General features: G+C 40.4%; 1 protein-coding gene across 3 annotated transcripts in view; it reads left to right on the forward strand.

The window, feature by feature from the left end:
- The window catches only part of ZCCHC4 (zinc finger CCHC-type containing 4), a 54,313-nt gene that overhangs the window by 25,971 nt on the left and 7,607 nt on the right, over window positions 1–20,735 (forward strand). For all 3 annotated transcript variants that reach the window (XR_005529177.1, XR_005529178.1, XM_039236673.1), the window contains exons 6-12: window positions 374–446; window positions 4,412–4,562; window positions 6,287–6,387; window positions 15,169–15,290; window positions 15,525–15,600; window positions 17,107–17,158; window positions 17,921–18,065. Coding sequence is in view for 1 of the 3 variants with exons in the window: in XM_039236673.1 (XP_039092604.1) it covers window positions 374–446; window positions 4,412–4,562; window positions 6,287–6,387; window positions 15,169–15,290; window positions 15,525–15,600; window positions 17,107–17,158; window positions 17,921–18,065 (720 nt within the window). In the remaining 2 variants the exon portion in view is untranslated. The remainder of the gene's footprint in view (window positions 1–373; window positions 447–4,411; window positions 4,563–6,286; window positions 6,388–15,168; window positions 15,291–15,524; window positions 15,601–17,106; window positions 17,159–17,920; window positions 18,066–20,735) is intronic.

Below are 20,735 nucleotides of genomic sequence, written 5' to 3' on the forward strand. Positions count from 1 at the left end.
TTTCTTCAAAATATTAACTATGAGAGATATATTTTAATTGCTAGCCCATCTCAAGCTTAAATTGCATAATAATTTGTCAGTGATCTCATTGTTTCTTTATAATTCTGTGGTCTGAAGGAACACATGGATCTTATATGTGAGTATTCTGTAGTTTTGCCACTGGCTTATTAACTTCAGAACATAATATAAGTTTGATATTCATTCATTGTTACAGACTCCCTGAGGTTTTGAGAAAGTACTCCTTTCTTCAAAAAATAAGGAATAATGAAATTGCTTTTATTAAAGGTGTGCTTTCATGGTTTTAAAATTTAGTTTGTATGTATTTACTGTATACATTACTGGACAGTAACTACAGTCATAAATTGTTTTACAGGTATTCGCAGTTTTATATGGAAGACAGCTTTTGCCATTATAACATGTTCAACCATCACTTCTTTGACGGGAAGGTAAGAATTATTACCGTCATTCCTTCTTACTGTGGAAGAGCAAATTCAAGAGCACTTCCTTTCTTATTTTCGTAGAGTTCCTCAAGATCAGATTGTGGCCGTCCCACCATTTATTGGTATTTAGTTTTCTCCATCTGCGGAGTGTGTGTTGAGCATCTAGAAGCAATTGTGCTGTTCTTCTTTTTGACATTTCACTGCTTTTCAGATAAAGACCCGCTTTCTTAGCAAGGCCCACACGGCTCCGCCTCAGCCTGCTCTGCTGTGTGTGTTCGTGTCCAGGATGTAGGACTTTCATCTCGGACCGGCTGCCCTTCTAGGGGGCTTTTGCTGATGGTGTTCCCTCTGCCTTCTGGTCTCACTTTGCCTTGTTCACTTCACCTTATCCTTCAGGGCTCAGTTCCAAGTCACATTCTCTAGCCTCCCCTGGCCTCCAGATAAGGTCAAGTTCTCCTTTGTACTTTGATACTATAATTAAATAATCCTGGGGTTAGTTGTTTCATGTCTGCCTCCGTGATAAATTTTATGTGCTGGTTAAGGGGATTTATGGTTTTATTAAACTAATTCTTAAAAATTAGACCGTGTCAAGAGTGAACCCTAATAGGGGCACCTGGGTGACTCAGTTGGTTGAGTGTCCGGCTTCGGTTCAGTTCATGATCTCGCAGCTTGTGGGTTCGAGCCCTGCGTCGGGCTCTGTGCTGACAGCTAGCTCAGAGCCTGGAGCCTGCTTCACATTCTTTGTCTCCCTCTCTCTCTGACCCTTCTCTGCTCATGCTCTGTCTCTCTCTGTCTCAAAAATAAAGTATAAAAAAAAATTAAAAAAAAAAAAAAAAAGAGTGAACCCTAATCTATGAACTCTGGGTGCTAATGATGTGTCACTGTGGGTTCATTAGTTATAGCAAATGTACTACTCTGGTGGGGGGGATGGTGGGGTGGGGGACGCTGTCCATGTGTAGCAGGGGATGGCTTCTGTCAGTGTTAGTAATGTCACCATGAATAAAAAACTTAGCAGAGCTGATACTTGTACTCCTACTTTGAGCTCTCTGCCTGTCTTATTACAAAATAAAAGCTATACCCAGCCAAGTAATCACACCTGACAGGAAGTTGGTCACACTGTTTGAAATTATCAAGACTACTTGAAACACATATCCATATATATATGTATGTGTGTATATCAGTTTTCAAAAATTCTGAACCACGTATACATACATATTGTGTTTTCAGATATTAACTAATGATAGAATGAAAACCAAGCAAAATGAAAACACTAAGCATCCAGGAAATGAATACAAATTCTAAATTGTTGGTTGGGGTTGAAAAATGAGTCTTCTGATTCAGTCTAGCCAAGGATGCACTCCTTCCATGAGACTCGGTCAGCATTGGGATATATATATATTTTTTTTAGCTCTGATAGCCATGAAAACCAAGTATTCAAATAAATAGCAGTTAGAATTAGACATATTGCACAGTTTCCCAGAGCAATTATTTGGTCAATAACCTCCAGGATTTGAGAACCAATTAGATGAGTGTGAAGGAGAGAGAGGAATTGAAAACTCACTTGACAATGATGATGGACTTCTCAACTAGGACAGTGGCAGTGGGAAAAAGAGAGAGGTAGATTCTGTAGGCTTTCACAGATGGAAACCAGAAGACTTGGGGGTAAGTATACTGGGGGAGAGATCTAAGAGGACATGGTGGTCCGGCCTGGATTTTTATTTCATTCTGCCAAACAGAGGGTAGGGAACTTTGGAAGTGAGATTTGGAAATGTTGAGTTTCTGGGACTGTTGGAATATTGATTTAGAGTTATTGAGTATGGCTTCTTGAAACTGGGGGGCGTCAAGCTCAGGAATGCGGTCAGGACTGGCGTCAGAGGTGGTGAAGTAACCAAGTCTATGTTACTGCTTGATGCTGCAGTAGTGGGTCAGGTTTGTTCATTCGCTTCTTTGTTTTTAACACCATACCATGATTTGCTTTCTATTTTGAACAATAATGGTAAGGTAAGAGTAAAATTACATTTAAATACCTAACAGTTGGCTAACAGCATCTTATACGTTAAGAAAGTAACATGTAATTCACCTTTTTGTAGGAAATTCTTTTGAGCTTTTATTGAAAGCTTATGGAATTATAAGTTTCTAGAATAATGGTTGGAATAAACTGCCAAGACTGAGCTCCACTTTATCTTTCCCAGAAGAAAACAATCGTTTAGCTCAGGCTTTCCTCTCTATATTTTAGGAGTGGCCTCTAAATAACACTGCAACTGTAGAGATTGACCTACAGAAAACTATTGTCTTGATGATTTTACTGTCTGCCCTTTTTCTGCCTACTTCCTGAGTCAAAAGTTTTCAGCAGAGATTTACCGTCTACTAATCCATCACTGAATATTCAAGCGTCTACCAGGTGCCTGTAAAGGTGTGCAGGGCGCTTTGGGGGATAGAAGCCTCTGTCACTGCATGTAAGCACTTCCCAGTCCATGGGATTAAAAAGCAGGCATTCCTTGCACAGGATTTTCTCAGAGAAGATCATAAAGTCTTTCAGGTAATAGGAAATGTCATATGCCTTAATGGTCAAGGAGGTTGAAATATGTATAGAAGGCAGTTCTTTAAAGTACCAGGCACTTTTTTTAGCGATGATTAAGGTGTAGGGAAGAGTAAGTTACAATCAACATTGGTGGTGTCAAGCATGTGCTTCCCACATGTGGGCAACATCTGGACCCTCAGCAAGTCACGACGGGACATCCTGCCATTGGAGACAAACATACTCTACTGGTTTGGGACATCCTGCCATTGGAGACAAACATGCTCTTTACTGGCTTTTATAATTTGGTTAAGAGCTTAAATTTCATTTACTTGTTTATTTTCTTTTCCTACTTTTAAGTCTAAGGAATTTGAAGGTTTTTCAATAACACTGTCTGTACTTTAAGTCCTTGTTCACGTAGGCAGGTTAAGGAAGTGCCAAGCACTACTTGAAAAATGATTAACCTTCCTGACACGCCATCCATCGCCGCAGGACTTCCAGTAGGAAGTTAATAAAGGTTCTCCTGGGGAAGAGGGGATTAGGATGTTGTGGTTTTTCCTCTCATCAATTGGGTCTTCTAAATTGATTTAGTAGTAGAACAATATATATTTTATTATAAAGTATATATGGGCTTATTAAAGTTTAAAATGCCATTAAACTTTAAAGTCTTAGACCGTTTTTTATACTGTGTTGATTTGCTTTTATAGATGCATACTTGAAAACTACTAGGAAGTCAGTAGACTGGAGTTAGTATTATAGGTATATTTCTTATTAACTTCTCCCAAAGCAAAAAATAATAAATATTCTAGACAGTGGTTAATGTTAACTTTTACAGTTACTGAAAACAATTAGTCTGTTGGGAGCATGCATTAATAGCATGATTTCCCGGCCCGGATAAGCTTTGCTGTTTGCAGACTTCCATTTACTGACGTACCGTGCGTGTCCCAATATGTCTGCCTCATACCTGGTGCTCGAGAACATGTGCGTGGGAACTGGTGACGTGTAGCTCCTACTAAACTGAACTCACGGTGGTGGACAAACCAGACAGGAAAAAAGTCAGTCTTATTCGTTTTTGTGTCTCCAGTGTTTAGCTTGGTCCCTGCTTCTGTTTGTGGAATTGAATTTAGCATTTTAGATAGTCTTCATGGGTAATGAGTTTTTCTCTTTTAGGTTACTAAATTTAGATTTTTAATTTAACCATTTGAAATGTGTAGTCCTCTGATAGTGATGGTGTTTGAATTCGCAATTTTAAAAACCCGCTTATCAAGGAACCCAGAGATAAGATCTTATGGGGGCTGAATGAGAGGCTTCGGGATGTCACCGAGGGATCCTGGGGTGGCTGGAAGGGTGACGTTTCCGTACAAACTGTGGGACCAAGCCCGATGCCTTCTCCGAATAGGATGAAGTGCCTCCCTCTCGTCCTCATTTAGAAATGAATTTTTATTTGTTCCAGGCTGCCCTTGAAGTATGCAGAACATTTTTACAGGAAGATAAAGGTGAGGGAGTCATTATGGTGACAGACCCTCCTTTCGGTGGCTTGGTTGAACCTCTGGCTGTTACATTCAAGAAGTTAATTGCTATGTGGAAAGAAGGTCAAAGCCAAGGTGTGTAATTTATTACTTACTGCAAAATAAACATGTATCTGTGTATCTACTTCCTGTCAAATATTAGCAGAGCTCAGTGAATCAGAGCTTTGATAAAATATACATGTCTCGGGTTCTTGTGTGTATGTGTTTTTTTTAAACAGGCTTATTTGAGAATGTGCACACTTCATTATCGTGATACACTTTGTATTTTCCTGATCATGTGTTCTCAAAATGACTTGCAGGTGAGCATAAGGGGACATTATGAAGAACAGCAGTAATCTGTTGTCATTTATTCAGTAAATATTTACCGAGTACCGGGTACTGTTTAGGTGCTGGAAATAGAGTACCGAGCAAGATGGACAGATCTCCCTATCCTTGTGCTCTTATGTCCCCTGTTCCTAAAGTCTTGCCCAAAGCTCCTAGACGCCACCCAGCCTGTGGCCCAGAGCTCTACACTGTGCCAAGACGGGAATAGAAAGTTCAGACATGTGCAGCCTTACAGCGGTTATCAATGATAGATACCCACATAGATAGAGGTGCATTAATGGCTGGGGGTTATTATTCATTTTAAAGTGACTTAGGCCTTTGAAGTATTTTATGTAATTATCTAATTAGTTGGTACCATCATTTTTTAGTTTCCAGCTTACAAGTTGATAAACTGTAAGAGCGTCAGGAATCTGTGACCAAGCTTCTCCGTTAATCGTGCTTGTGCTTTGGAGAGAGACTGCAAATGAAATCTAAAACATGGCTCATAGTGTTAAGTATTTCCACTTATCAGAATAAAGTCAGAGTTATTGGGGAAGCAGTAAGGAGCTCAGTGGGCTTGAATTTCAGTTTTGCCACTTATTGGCTGCATGAACTTGAACAAAATACCTAAATCGTATGGCTTCAGTTGCCTGTCTATAAAATTGGGTTATTAATATCTAACTCTAGGGGTTATTGTAAGGAGATAATGTATAGAAAGTACCTAGCATTGTACTCAGCCTCTGCTAGGTGCTCTGCAAATAACAGCCATATCCCCTGTCTGTCATCAAAGTTAATGTTGACAAGCTTGTTTTGTTTTGTTTTGTTTTTAATATTTTATTTATTTCTAGGAGAGAGAGATAGAGACAGCGTGAGCAGGGGAGGGTCAGAGAGAGAGGGAGTCACAGACTGAAACAGGCTCCAGGGTCTGAGCTGGCAGTCAGCACAGAGCCCCACGCGGGGCTCGAACCCACGAACCGCGAGATCATGACTTAAGCGAAAGTCGGACGCTTAACCGACTAAGCCACCCAGGTGCCCCGATAAACTTGTATTTTTAGAATCTTCCATGATTTAGGAAAGATTGATTCACCCCTGAAAAGCACATAACGAGTCATGGCAGAGCTGTGTTCTGACTTCCGGCCTCTGCTTCTGGCCCCACAGCACAGCCACATTGCTCCTCTCAAGTAATGCTCCCTTTCATTTCCCACTTTACTGGTGATGTCTTCGCCTTTACCTGGAATGTAGTGATATGTGTGTAAGGATTCCTTTTACATTTCCTTTATAACTGCATTTGGATAAAAGAACATTTCCACTGACTCTTGGGAAAGATCAAGTTGTAAATGGCACTCTGGTAAACATTCTCTTCTTCTGTATGATTTAAGTGCATTGAATGATTGCAAAATTTTCCCAATATTAGAAGTTGTTCAGTGACAGCTGTTTTATTTTTTTAATAAAAATTTCTTATTTTCTCTTCCCTTTTTTTTTTTGTGATCCATTAGATAGCAGTCACAAAGAGCTCCCTGTATTCTGGATTTTCCCCTATTTTTTTGAATCCCGAATTCGTCAGTTTTTTCCAAGCTTCTGCATGCTGGATTACCAGGTATGGTAGTAAATATTCTGTTTTCTGGCATGGTTGAGGAATGCTAAGTAAATATTCTGATCACACAACCCATCAGTTTAGTATATGATAATACTATGAACTGTATTGAACACTAAAATTGTACCATACGTATCTTAGGCTAGAGGTTCCTAATTGTCATTTTAGGGCACTGATTAAAAATATAGATTCCTAGGTACCAAGATAAACCAACTAACTCAAAGTTAGAGAGTAAAGCCTGAAGAAACCATGTTTTACCAGGCTTCCCAGGTGATTCTGCAGCACAGCCAGGGTTTAGACCGACCGACCCGACCTTTCTCCTCAACAGAAGGTGCCGCAGGACCCCAGAGGCATTGTTATGAAGGGGGAGTTTTGTCTGTTCAGACAGAGGTTGTAGAGAAGTAAGTTGCTTTTTCTGGTCGGTGGCATGTCATGTACACTTCACTGCGTCACTCAGAGGATTCCAGGAGCTCTGAAGGGAGGCGTGTCCAAGGTGACAGCGTGTCAGAGAGGCAGAGACGCTGGGGTCCGTGTGCGTGTGCGGGGGTGAGTGTGCTCATTTCAGGGCAGAACTGACCAGCCCGCCCTCCCGTCTCTGCCCTCAACTCCTGCTTTAATGTCCACTTTCCTGTTTTCATTCCCTTGCGTTCTGAAGTTAACCCGATTGTCACCATCCCCATGTGTGGTCAGCGAGTGGCCACTGCATCCTCTTTTGTAGTGACATCTTTCTGTTGGAGCTTGCTGAGCGACGGACTGCCTTTATGAAGGCTTTTCTGCCCCAGAACTGAAAGTGTCTCCTCTGCTTGTTCCAAGCTAGTGCTTGGATGTGAGCTCTCTAATCTTGCAGACATTTAATCATTATGAGAGTGAGGATAATTACCATGTGAAGAAATGACTGTGTTTCTTTCAGAAACAATGTTACCCAAAAGGAGAGGACAGACCCTGCCTGTGATTCCACCCCAAAATAGCAAATGTGATAATTTTACACGTGTTACGTGTCTGTAATCAGAGCAGACACATCCGAGTTCTGTTTCCTCCGTGTCTTACGTACGTGTACGTTTGTAAATGTAGCGCCATAGTTTTTATGCCTTTAATCACTTTAAATAATCTTATTAGCAGGTTATGTTATCAATTGTTAATCTTTTTTTTTGACTTACATTGCTTCCACCTTTAATGTACTGTAAATACCACTGACATGAACACCTTTTATTCAAATAATTTTACCATAGTTTACATAACTTCCTTAAAATAAATTTCCAAAACCGAAATAGAATTCCAAACATGTTGTTATCGGCTTTAATGGACATTTTTGTGGCTGTTGAACCCTATTAATAGGTTCCTTTCCAAAAGTGTATACAGCACAAACCATCTTAACCTTGACTTCTTGAGCTCTGCTTTGGGCAGAATCTGCATCATAATTCTTCCCATTGTGCTTTACTTGCCTTTTTCAGACACACAGTTCTCTGTTTCCGGTCTGAGGGGTGACCCGAGTGTGGGCATTTGCAGAGCAGTTAGTGGCCATATCCTAAAGATGTTAGCCAAGGAGACTTCTCAGAGGGCAGGAGCACCTGCTGCCTTCCACAGTGAATAATCATGGAGCCCAGCGCTGGGCACGACAGTCAGTGCCTTACACACGTTGAACGGGTAACTGCCTGAAACTCCATGTGAGCTCCAGAGTTGAAGAGGAACTGGGTTTTAATCCTGGTTCTGCCCGTTACTCGCTGGGCCTGTACATTTTATCTACCCCTCTGCAGCCCATGTGATCTGTTAAATGAGCAGAGTAATTATGTATCTGTCTCATGAGGTGTTGAGAATTATAGAACACACAGAAAGGCTTAGCCTAGTTGCTGACCCACAGCAAGTGTAGAATAAAGGTTATTGGTCTCCACATTGTCGTGACCATCACTTTATCGTCACCATCAGACAGTCCCAGGGTGCGGGTAAAACTTTTCTTTTGGGCTTATTTTTTGGGGGGTATAATATCTGAGACATTAAAATTGCAAAACATATGGTTCCTCAGAAAACTGTTCCATTCATATTTTTTTATTTTTTAAAATGTTTATTTTTGAGAGAGAGCGTGAGCACGGGAGGGACAGAGAAAGGAAGAAACAGGAGGATCTGAAGTGGGCTTGATATGGGGCTCGAACCCACGAACCGTGAGATCATGACCTGAGCCGAAGTCAGACGCTTAACCAACTGAGCCACCCAGGCGCCCCTCCATTCACATTTAGATCACTAAGGGCGAGAGTTTGAACTGCCGAAGAGGCCAAAGAAGGCAGATTCAGAGTAGAGTGGATGAGAGAGGTGACCACCAGGGTCCAGTTACTGTTGTTGTTGTTTTTAATTTTTAATGTTTTTTTTTTTTTAATTTATTTCTGAGAGAGAGAGAGAGACATCGTGAACAGGGGAGGGTCAGAGAGAGAGGGAGACACAGAATCTGAACAGGCTCCAGGCTCTGAGCTGGCAGTCAGCACAGAGCCTGACCCGGGGCTCGAACCCATGAACCGTGAGATCATGACCTGAGCCGAAGCCAGACGCTCAACCGACTGAGCCACCCAGGCACCCCTCCAGTCACTGTTTTGACAGCCTGTGTTACTAAGAAGGAACTTGTGGAAATGCTGGAGTCGCAGTTTTGAGAAATAGTTCCAAGGTCCAAGCTTATTAAAAATAATTACCCAGGGGCACCTGGGTGGCTCAGTCATTTACATGTCTGACTTTTGATTTCGACTCCGGTCATGAGCTCACATGTCATGAGGTCCAGCTCTGTGCTGAGAGTGAGGCACCTGCTTGGGATTCTCTGTCTCTCTTTCTCTCCTTGTCCCCTCCTCTCTCTCACTGTCTCTCAAAAATAAATAATTAAAAAATAGTAATTATACAATTCACTGTATTGGTGAAGAAAGTTTCTAATTAGGCCATATGCATCAGACAGAGTAAAAAGCAGTCTTTTTAGTGAAGAGAAAGCCAAACTTTGAAAAGAAAAATTAGAATAAAATCTGTGAGACAAAACACATCTTTGTTTTTTTTCTGATTTCTACTGAAGATAAGAACACTACTGCCCTTTGCATGCTCAGATAGAGAAACTGATTTTCGCCATATCTCCTATTGTGTTTATAAACCTTATTTGTTGTAGATCACCTTGATGACCTTTCTTTCTTTCTCTCTCTCTCTCTTTCTTTTTAAATATTTATTTATTTTTGAGAGAGAGAGACAGAGTATGAGTGGGGGAGGGGCAGAGAGCGGGGGGAGACATAAAATATGAAGCAGGCTCCAGGCTCTGAGCTGTCAGCACAGAGCCTGATGCAGGGCTTGAACCCATGGACTGTGAGAACATGACCTGACCTGAACTCAGACGCTTAACTGACTGAGCCACCCAGACGCCCCTTTCTTCCCTTCCTTCCTTCCTTCCCTTCTTCCTTTCTTTCTGGAGAATTTTTCTGGATTTACTATTATTAACCTTTCTGACACTTTTATTTTCTTTCTTTTCTTTCCCTTGTTATTTTAACCTTACTTTGTGGTGATTTATTTTCTTGTATATTAGCTGCCTGAATCAAATGAAAAATTTGAAAGTCTCTTGTCCTCCTTCACAGGTCTTTTGCCATAGACCTTGATTAGACCTTCTTTCTCACACCCCCAAGATGATTATAAGCTCCCACACCACAATACAGTAAGAAAAAAAAAAAAACCCCAAAATCACCAAATCTCTTTTTTTGAAATACTTTTCAGGTAAGGCAGAAATGCTGCAAATCTTCATAAAATATAAATCAGACTCTTCAATGATAAAGCGCTTGATGACTACAGAATAAAATAGTCATCAAAGACCTAGAAAACCAAAAGTTCTATTAAGGGCAGATTAGGAAGGAAGGATGTGATAATGAAAAGAAATTCTGACTCACAGTCAGAAGAAGTGTGAGTCCTAGCATGCTGCCTTTTAGAGGCTCTTTAATCTTGGAGGAAGTCAGTTTATCTTTCCCGGTCTCTGTTTCCTTACCTATAAAAAAACAATTGAATCAGAAAAGAGATGGCAGATAAGTTTCACTTTTAGTGCTTTAGTGGTAAGCCTGATAAATTGGTAGTGACTTTCTGGAGAATTCGTTGAGAATACCAGGCTCAGTGGCAGAGAGTAGTGTGTGATTGATTAGTGATGTCTGCCACAGTGACGTGGTCAGGGAGTAGCGGCATTCGGGTCCCGTATTTACCATATCTGAGCTAGATCGCCTCACTTCCCTTCCACTGTGAACATGCTATGGTTTCTTGTTTCTGTTTAACCTGGGACATTTGTTTGGATTGTTAAAAGTACGAGGTTTGCTCTTTTTAAAAGTTATTTTTAAAAATCATCCTGTGTGGAAAACTGTTTTTTGAGTTTTTTAGTTTCGTGTTCATAAATGAAGATATTTTGACAGGAATTTCTGACAAATGATTGCAAATTACAAGATGGCAACTGAAATTCTTAAAACGATGTAATAAACACAAACATGTAAAGGGTTTGGAGTGACAAGGGAGATAATATATGTGTGTATATTATTTTTAAAAAATTGTCTTATGTTTTATTTTTGAGAGAGAGGTGGGAGGAGGGGCAGAGAAAGAGGGAGACACAGAATCCGAAGCACACTCCAGGCTCTGAGCTGTCAGCACAGAGCCCATGCAGGGCTCGAACTCACGAACGATGAGATACTGACCTGAGCCCAAGTAGGATGCTTAACTGACTGAGCCCCCCAGGCGCCCCTATAATTGTAAATAAAAGGTACATGAGGAAGTGACTAAAAGACCTTATTGCTCTGATAGAAGCTGGTTGATGGAGCTGAAGCATTCACTTCAGACCTTTTGATACACTGAAATTAAATAAATAGATTATGATCCTTAGGGAGTTAGGAAAATAAATACAAGCACTGTGTCTTTTCGATCTCTGTTTCCCAGTAGGATGCCTAGAACATAGTAGGTGCAAAATAAATGTGTATTGACTTGAATGTCTTGGTTCCTGTATAACTAGCTCCAGTCTCACGTTACAGAAGAAATTTGCGTATAGATAAAATTAAAAGTTAAGAACTGCAGAGATTTTGTGCTTTCCCTCATTTCTATACAGTACTTCATCACATTAATCAGTTCCATGGGAGAAATTTTCTATTTGAAAGTGCCTCTCATCATCATTGTGAGTGAAATGTCAGCCATAATGACGGGAAAATGGTGTATCAGCTCTACCATGAGTGATGCAATTTGCAAAATTGTGTTTGCTTCCCCACGCTTCCTTCCACAGGACGTTTATTTGTGTGCATGAAGCTATGAAATATGGATGTATGTGAGAGGTACATTAATTTACCCTGGCAGCATGCATTTTACATACCATATGTTTATAGTTAATTAGCACAACAAACCCACATTTAAAAATAATAATAATCTCAATTAGGTTATGCAAAACCAAGCAATCAGCCACCTTCCTGACACATACATTCTCCGACTCCTTGGGTAACCATAAAGGGATTGTTCTTTTTTTCCCCCTCTCTTCCATCTGCAATCTTTTGTATTGCATGGAATATTTCCATTTACTAGGAACCTTTCTAAGGTCCTCTTTTTCAGCATTTGAAGATCTTCCTAAAGTTCTCTTGGGAAGATTTTTTTTCTTACGATACTCATAAATGTTCAAAATATCTTTGTTGAAATTAATATGGTATCATGTATTTATTGAGTACAGAGAGGAGTGCATTAGGGAAAAATTATGCATTTAAATTGTTTTAAAAGAAAACTACTTACAAAAGTATTTTAAAGTAATTTTGAAGTAAAATCTAGCCTCTTGTATCTTAGCCTCTAAGAGGTGATATCTTTTCGTAGAATTTTAAAGTTGGAAAGAAACATGAGGGGTGTAACGCGGGCTACCTTCCCACCACAATAAGCCTCTCCTCTGAATTCATGACAGCCAGTCACCCGGCCTCACTTTGAATGCTTTCAGTGAGCAAAGTCCTGCTGCCTTAGAAGGCAATTCAATTTATTTAATAGCTCTAATCGTTAGAAACTTTTCTCATATTGAGATAAAATATGCTCCCTATTAACTTCTTTTTTTTTTTAATTTTTTTTTAATGTTTTATTTATTTCTAGGAGAGAGAGACAGTGTGAGCAGGGGAGGGTCAGAGAGAGAGGGAGTCACAGACTCTGAAACAGGCTCCAGGCTCTGAGCTGGCAGTCAGCACAGAGCCCGACGCAGGGCTCAAACCCACGAACCGCGAGATCATGACCTAAGCCAAAGTCGGACGCTTAACCGACTAAGCCACCCAGGCGCCCCAAAATATGCTCCCTATTAACTTCTAACCACTGGTCCTGCTTCTCTCCTCCAAAGCAATAAAGGCTAAGTCTAATTTCGATTCCACCAACACCCCTTCAGTTATAAAACTGAGGATCCTCCCAGTTTCCGCTTTTCTGAATAAACACCCCCAATACGGGGAAACTATAAATCCTATTCATTCCCATTACTTTCGGTAGAAATGAACTGGTTTTATCAGCGTCTCTCTTCAAATGCGGGGCTTCAAATGTAATCTACCTGCATCCTTTCCTTGTGATGCTATTACACTTCTTCACACGGTCACGCTGGGCCGTGGGCTCATCATGCTGTCACTTAACCAGAACCCCCAGGGCTTGGGTCCCCTCCCCCCACACTGGTCCTTTGTTTAGCGGGGTCTCCTCATGTGGCACGTATTTTTCCCCTACCGCCGAGGCTTATTGATCCATCTTCCTGAACTTGTTCATGGGTTAGTCTTGTTGCAAGCCACGGGCAGGGCCATACAGAGAGCTTAGGAGTTTCTCACTAAAGCCCTCTCTTTCCAGTGTCTTAATTAAGTCCGTATGTTTTGGTGATTTGCTTATTAAATAGCTTGCAAGCCAGTTCTTTTATAAAACTCTTAAGTGTCTTCTTGTTTAGAGTCTAAACAGTTCATTATAACTTATTTGAAAGTTGGGCTCTGCCTGTGTTGACTTCATAAAAACCTTATGGTATTCTTGTGGATAATCTAGAACAGTGGTTCCCAAACTTGAGTGTGCCAGGAGGGCTTGTTAAGAACACAGATGCGGAGCAGGGGGAGGAGGGCGCCTGGGTGGCTCAGCCCGTTAAGCTTAGGTCATTACCTCAAAGTTCGTGAGTTCAAGCCCCACATCGGTCTCTCTGCTGTCAGCATGGAGCCCGCTTGGGATGGTCTGTCCTCTCTCTCTGCCCCTCCCCTGCTCGCGCATGTGTGCATGCTCTCTCTCACTCTCAAAAATAAATAAACATTAAATAAATAAAATGTTCTTGTTAAAATTTTAAAAAAAATACAGATTGCAGGGCCTGACACCCAGGGCTTCTGTTTTATTAGGTCCTAGGTGGGGGAGGATGTGTTTTTCTAGCAAGATCTCAGGAGCAGTGCTGATGTTGCTGATCCAGGCATTGCACTTGGAGAATTACTGGTCTGAAGAAAGGTGGACTTAGTGACCAGGTGAACTCAGAGCAGGTTTAGAGCCAAAGTGAGAATGTGTATGGATGGCAGAGAGGTTGGAGAAGGAGACCAGAGCAAGAAGCCAATAGAAACCATGCCTGTTAGCTTCAGCTTACTTTCAGGATGATCTGCCAAGGCTGAAAGCTGAGTTGGAGTCTTGAGGAGAAGTAAATGTTTGAAATAGTCACAATTTTAGTTGTGAATCTCTCTTCACCCCCGTCTTTCTATCTGTCTCTACCATATGCCAGGCTTTGAACTTGGTGTTTTGCAGACATTAACTCATGTAACCTTCACAGTGTCCCTGGGGCAGAATTCAGCAACTTCCTTCTCCAGGTGAAGATTATATAAAGTTGTCTATGGTCGCAAGTGAGTGGCAGAGCCACTGTCTGGTCCCCAAACCTACGCTCTGCCAGAATGTGAGAGGTCACAGCCTGAATGGTGGAGGGCCAGAGTAAGACTGGACTGACACTCACTGACCTCAGACCTAACAGGTAGTAGATGTCACACACACAGATGAAAAGTCCCATCCAGGCTGGCACATGTCTTCAGGGGTGGAATTTTTTAGCACCAAAAGCCAAATTCTTAATTACAGAATAGTCCTTCTTGTGAAGTCTCTTCTATTAGATGAAAGATTACAGTTGTTCTCTTAATACTGGGCAATATGAACTTAACAAAGTATACCTTTTCTGTAATGAAGTTTCACTGCCACAGAGGCCTCTTTGAGGCTGATTAATAGGCAAACTCTTGCTTTTAAGAATTTCCTCTTAAGGGGCACCTGGGTAGCCCCATCGGTTGAGCATCTGACTTTAGCTCGGGTCATGATCTTACCGGTTTGTGAATTCAAGCCCCACGTTGGGCTCTGTGCTGCCAGCTCGGAGCCTAGAGCCTTCTTCCAATTCTGGTCTCCCTCTCTCTCTGCCTCTCCCCAACTCATACTCTTTCTCTCTTAAAAATAAATAAACAGAGGGGTGCCCGGGTGGCTTAGTCGGTTGGGCGTCCGACTTTCGCTTAGGTCATGATCTCGCGGTTTGTGCGTTCGAGCCCCGCGTCGGGCTCTGTGCTGACTGCCAGCTCGGAGCCTGGAGCCTGTTTCAGTCTGTGACTCCCTCTCTCTCTGACCCTTCCCTGCTCACGCTGTCTCTCTCTCTCCTAGAAATAAAAAAATATAAATAAATAAATAAACAAACAGGAACAATTAAAAAGAATTTCTTAAATACTTTGGCTTAACTCCTATCTTGGCATCAATTGTTCTTCTTTGATTAAAGAATCTTCATAGATGTTGACTCATTTGAGTAATGTTCTTTTTCAATTTTTTTTTTTAACTTTTTAGGTAGATTATGATAATCATGCACTTTATAAACATGGAAAGACAGGCCGAAAACAGTCTCCTGTGCGTATTTTCACCAATATTCCACCCAACAAAATAATCCTTCCTAGTGAAGAAGGGTACAGGTAAGAGTGTGACCTTGAAATAGATGAGTCACTGAAAATAAAGTTCCATATATCTAACATTAAGATGCTTTTCATATTGACTCATATAGTTCTTCTGTTGCTTTTAAACTTCGTCCACATTTTATATTGAATTGAATTTGATTATACCCAATTTTGCAACAAGTGCCATTTATCTACTCTGTGAATCCTCATGAGAATATGCAGATGAGTTAAGTCTCTTTCTTTCTTCCTTAGATTTTGCCCTTTATGTCAACGATATGTTTCCCTAGAGAATCAACACTGTGAGCACTGTAATTCTTGCACATCCAAGGTACGGGTTCCTATAGAATGTGTTTTTATTAAAATATGTTAGTTTTATTTTAGCTTACTAGCCATTATATTTGCCTATTATAATTTGTGTTGCCATATTATCATTTACTAAATATACATTAATACAGTGTTTTATTTCCAGTCATAAAGTACAGCAGCCTTTGCCTTCCTCATCATTAACAGCTATTTGAATTCACTTTGCTACGGGGCTGTATGACTGCAAACATCAGGAGCATTTCAGATAAGGCATGAGATGAGTGCTAAGTTGTGTTGGGGCTAAATTTAAGGTGTTTGAAGTAAAATACTGCACTGTTAGATGCCATCACTATTTTAATGAAGTAATAATAACATACTGTGCACTTTTTATGGGCCACACCCTTTCCTAAGAGCTGTCCATGGGTTATTCCTTTGTGGGTTATTCCTCACAAAGCCTTAGGAGATGAGTACTCTCCCAGTGTTTGCAGATAAGGAAGGACTCTAGGGACACACCTCCTGCCTAGTGTTTTAAAGAAGTGGATGACCCTTAAGTTGGCCTGTTTATTTTAACTAAATCTAGTCAGCAAGAACATAGGAAGTTCAGTTAGGCTAATATGCACAAATCATTCTCCAAAGGAAAGGGCTGTATTTTTGTAAATATTATCAAGTACAGTTTTCAAAACTCTATAATTTTATAACAGATTATACTTGTTTTTAACTGTGGTAGCACACCGGATGATGTGTGTTTTCAATCAGTTTAGAAATGATCTGTGTTCTTTATTTAAAAGAAAAAAATTACGCCCCGATCATATAAAGCTCAAAATGAGGAAGACTGAACTTTATTGTTTAGAAATACACACATAAGTGGTAAGAAATAAACAAAAGCAAGGAAATGACCATCCCAGAGACCAGAGTGGGTGTTACTCAGTGGGGAGGGAGGAATTGCTGGATTAGGAAGGGGGGCTTCTTGGGGTTGACGGTATTCCATTTCTCATCCTATTGGGATTCTTCATTCTGTGCTTTATCATCCTCATTAAGTGGGACCAGCGTCCTAACACACAAATGTGTCTTACACACTTTTTTTTAGTAGTTTTATGTCACGGATTTAACATTAACCAAACAGCACCCTATAATCTCCATCTTTCTAAGTTATCTAAAGTTCTTAAATATGAATTTTATTAGGGATTACACCACATTGACATGTCAAAGTTATGAATCATTCATTCTCTTGAAATTTTCATTGCGTCCTTCTTTGTGCAGCATGAATTGCTTGAGCTGGAGTGGACTTTCAGGATCACGTAGATAAATCCCCTAGTTTTACAGTTAAGGAAATTGGGGCCCATCAGGGCGGCCTTTGAGTTGAGTGGAGAAATGCATAAATTAAAATCAAAGTATTTAATTGTGAAGCCCAGGAAAGTGAGAAATACGGAGTGAATAATTTACACAGATTTTAATAAGACATTTTAATTTTTAATTGTGGAACTTGATTTTTAATGATACATTAAAGATAATTTAAAAATTGTTTTTGTAGGATGGCAGGAAATGGAACCATTGCTTCCTCTGCAAAAAGTGTGTAAAACCTTGTAAGTATTTAGATTAGTATTTGACAAGCTGTGAAAACATTTCAGAGTTTTTCTTCACCCAGATAGCATTTGTATTTAATTGTATCTATAAGAGAAAAGAAAACCCTTAATACAGACAGATACCTGCATTGATTTTACTTGCTTTTTAGTGTTTGTAGTTACCAAAGTGCACACCGTCTCCTTTATAGGGAGACATGACTGTAACCTAGTTCAGTGCGGCCTTTGGTTTGGCTTATTTTATTTTATTCATTTATTTTATTGTATTTTTTAAAGTTTTTATTTATTTACTTTGAGAGGGATGGGCAGGGGTGGGGGTGGGGAAGGGGCAGAGAGACAGGGAGAGAGAGAGAATCCCACGTAGGCTCCACACCGTCAGCAAGGTGGGGCTCAAACCCATGAACCTTGAGATCATGACCGGAGCTGAAGTCCAGTGTCGGACGCTCAACCGACTGAGCCACCCAGGCGCCCTGGTTTGGTTTATTTTAATAGGAGTTTGTGTCCCTCAACCAGCCCCCGTTGTATCAGTGGCTCTCAGCTCATGACTCCTTGAAGAAGGGCTGCCATGTATCAGAAAGAAGTTAGCTGGTTTATGTGGGATTCTGACCTCTTAACCTTGGCTTCTTTAGCCAAAGTATAACCAACTATGTGAACCAGTCACGGTAATTTGAAGTAAACACTATTCATCTTCTCTATCATAAAGGTTGGTCACATGAAAAATTGTATTAAATGAACTTCCTCCAAAACTTAATTTTTGTTTTCTAGCCTGGACCCACTGTAGCATGTGTGGTCGCTGTGCTCTTCCAGACCATTCCTGCGGGGCCCCTAAAGATGGCTGCTTTATTTGTGGTGAATTAGATCATAAACGTAGTTCTTGTCCTAAGATCGCTGCATCTAGGAGAGTGGACAAGTAAGTTGAATTCTTTTACTGACTAGAACAACATTTTCCTTGTGTGACTCGTATGAAGTAGTCCACAAAGGTGTGCGCGAGAGGATTCAGACGTGCTGAATTGTTGGCTGTTTTTACCGTTATGTACTTACTGTTTGCACAGACATGGGGGGTGGGAGGCAGGACACAAAGATGAGTGAAAAAGCTTAACATTTTATGGGTAAGACATGAAAATAAACAAAATATAAGATAGAAACTGATTAACTTTATATCTTCTGTGGTTCATGTGAAATTATAATTTGTGGGGAACAAGTTCAAGCTTTTAAAAAAATTCTTTTTTAATGTTTATTTTTGAGAGAGAGAGACTGGGGAGAGACAGAGAGGGTACGTGTTCTTGTGCATGGGGTAGGGGCAGAGAGAGTGAGAGGCAGAATCTGAATCAGGCTCCAGGCTCAGAGCTATCAGCACAGAGCCTGACATGGGGCTTGAACTCACAAACTGAGAGATCATGACCTGAGCCAAAGTCAGATGCTTAACCGACTGAGCCATCCAGGCACCCCTGACAGTTCAGGCTTTATTAACAGACATGATATTTAAGTCAGGACAGATGGGATGCAGACACCTGACAGCAGAAGAGGCTGGAGAAGGCATTTCAGATGGAATGGAATGCGTAATCCTACAGTGAACACCTTGGAGAATGAAGTTATCTCTTTACATTCTGTCAGACTTGGAAAAAAAAAAACATTTAGACCTATTATTTAAAATATAAATATGTAAAATTTTAATTTTTGCCACTTGTTTTCTATGATTATTTTCACTTCCACCAATATTTGTTGTTGGTTATTACTCCGAACAAAGTTATTCCAGTGACCACAGTATATTTAGAAAAACCACTGCGGTCTCAGCCTCGCTGATTTGAATGCTAACACTTAAAAACAGCACAAAAACTAAAACTAGGGGCACCTGGGTGGCTCAGTCAGTTAAGTGCCTGACTTTGGCTCAGGTCATGATCTCGCAGTTTGTGAGTTCGAGCCCCGCATTGGGCTCTGTGCTGACAGCTCAGAGTCTGGAGCCTGCTTCTGATTCTGTGTCTCCCTCTCTCTCTGCCCCTCCCCTGCTCATGCGCTGTCTCTCTCTCAAAAATAAATAAATATTTAAAAAAAAAACCAAAAAACTAAAACTAAAAGGAATGATAGTTACTGAGTCTTCTTTTATTGTAATGAAAACCAGATAGCCAAATTTAACATTACAAGAGAATTGGGATCAGCATCAAGTTTTTGAGCTATCTTATGACTTGTGATAAAAAAATATTTCTTAGCATTAGAAATATCTGATGCTATTATAACTATTTATAATTATATTAGAATTCTTTTCCATTTGTTTATTGTTTTGGTCAGTGGCAATTATTTTTTTTTTTCTGTTGAGGCCCAGCTATTTGAATTCTGCCTACTGTGTTACTTTTCCATTTCTTTTTATCAAATTTACTTTGAACAATTAGTTCTATTAAGTAATCTAGGGTAGAAATGGAAGATTCTAAATTAAGAAATGTATTGAAGAATCTTATAAAAGACTTTTGCTTAGAAACCTTTAAGAATTAAAGTGCAGCTTGGGGAATCTGGATAGCTCAGTCAGTTAAGTGTCGCACTCTTGATTTTGACTCGGGTCAGTATCTCAGAGTTGGTGAGCTCCATGTTGGGCTCTGTGCTGTCAGCATGAAGCCTGCTTGGGATTCTCTCTCTCCCTCTCTCTTTGGCCCTTCCCCACTTGTGCACACACATGCACGCGCACACTTTATCAAAATAAATAAATAAACTTTAAAAAGAACAAAGAACAAGGTAATAAACTATTGGTCTGGGATTGTTGTACCATTTATTAGGTGATTCTGGTTGCAAACACAGTAACATGCTCAGACTTCAATTCTGTGATCTTATGACACATGGAAACTGAATTTGCATTTTAGCATCATATTGTAGGCTCTTTGTTGGCTCTGCAATAGCCCTGGCTAGTCTGCATGGTAGTATTATATTGTTTTCATTGAGGGAAACCAGTTAGTATCTTTTAGTACTAGATTTTATCAAATTTAATTAAAGGAAGAAATCCATTAGGATGTGGTATACCTGATATGTCTTTCTTTTGTAAATGTTTAAAAAATGTTTATTTATATTTGAGAGAGAGAGATGGTGTGTGAGCAGGAGAGAGGCAGAGAGAGAGATGGAGACAGAATCTGAAGCAGGCTCTGAGCTGTCAGTACGGAGCCTGAGCGGGGCTCAAACTCATGAGCCATGAGATCATGAGCTGAAGTTGGACGCTTAACTGACTGAGCCATCCAGATGCCCCAAGTCTTTTTTTTTTTTTTTTTTAATGTTTACTTTTTGAGAGAGAGAGCAAGCCAGAGAGTGGCAGAGAGAGAGGGAGAGAGAAACTCCAAGTAGGCTCTGTGCTGTCAGTGCAGAGCCCCATGTGGGGCTCAAACTCGTGAACCGGGAGATTATGACCTGAGCCGAAACCAAGAGTCAGACACTTAACCAACTGAACCACCTAGGCACCCCAACCTGATAAGTCTTAAATGGTATTACTTTTTTCTCAGAATAGGCTCCTAAACTGTTGACAGTTATCTTCAGGTATTTCTTTCAAAAAATTTTCATAATGAAATTGACAAGGTAAAATTTTTTCTTTACAATAGTAAAAAAA

This window comes from Hyaena hyaena, unplaced genomic scaffold (assembly GCF_003009895.1).
Source record: "Hyaena hyaena isolate Hyena2069 unplaced genomic scaffold, ASM300989v1 scaffold_114, whole genome shotgun sequence".
Taxonomy (NCBI): domain Eukaryota; kingdom Metazoa; phylum Chordata; class Mammalia; order Carnivora; family Hyaenidae; genus Hyaena; species Hyaena hyaena.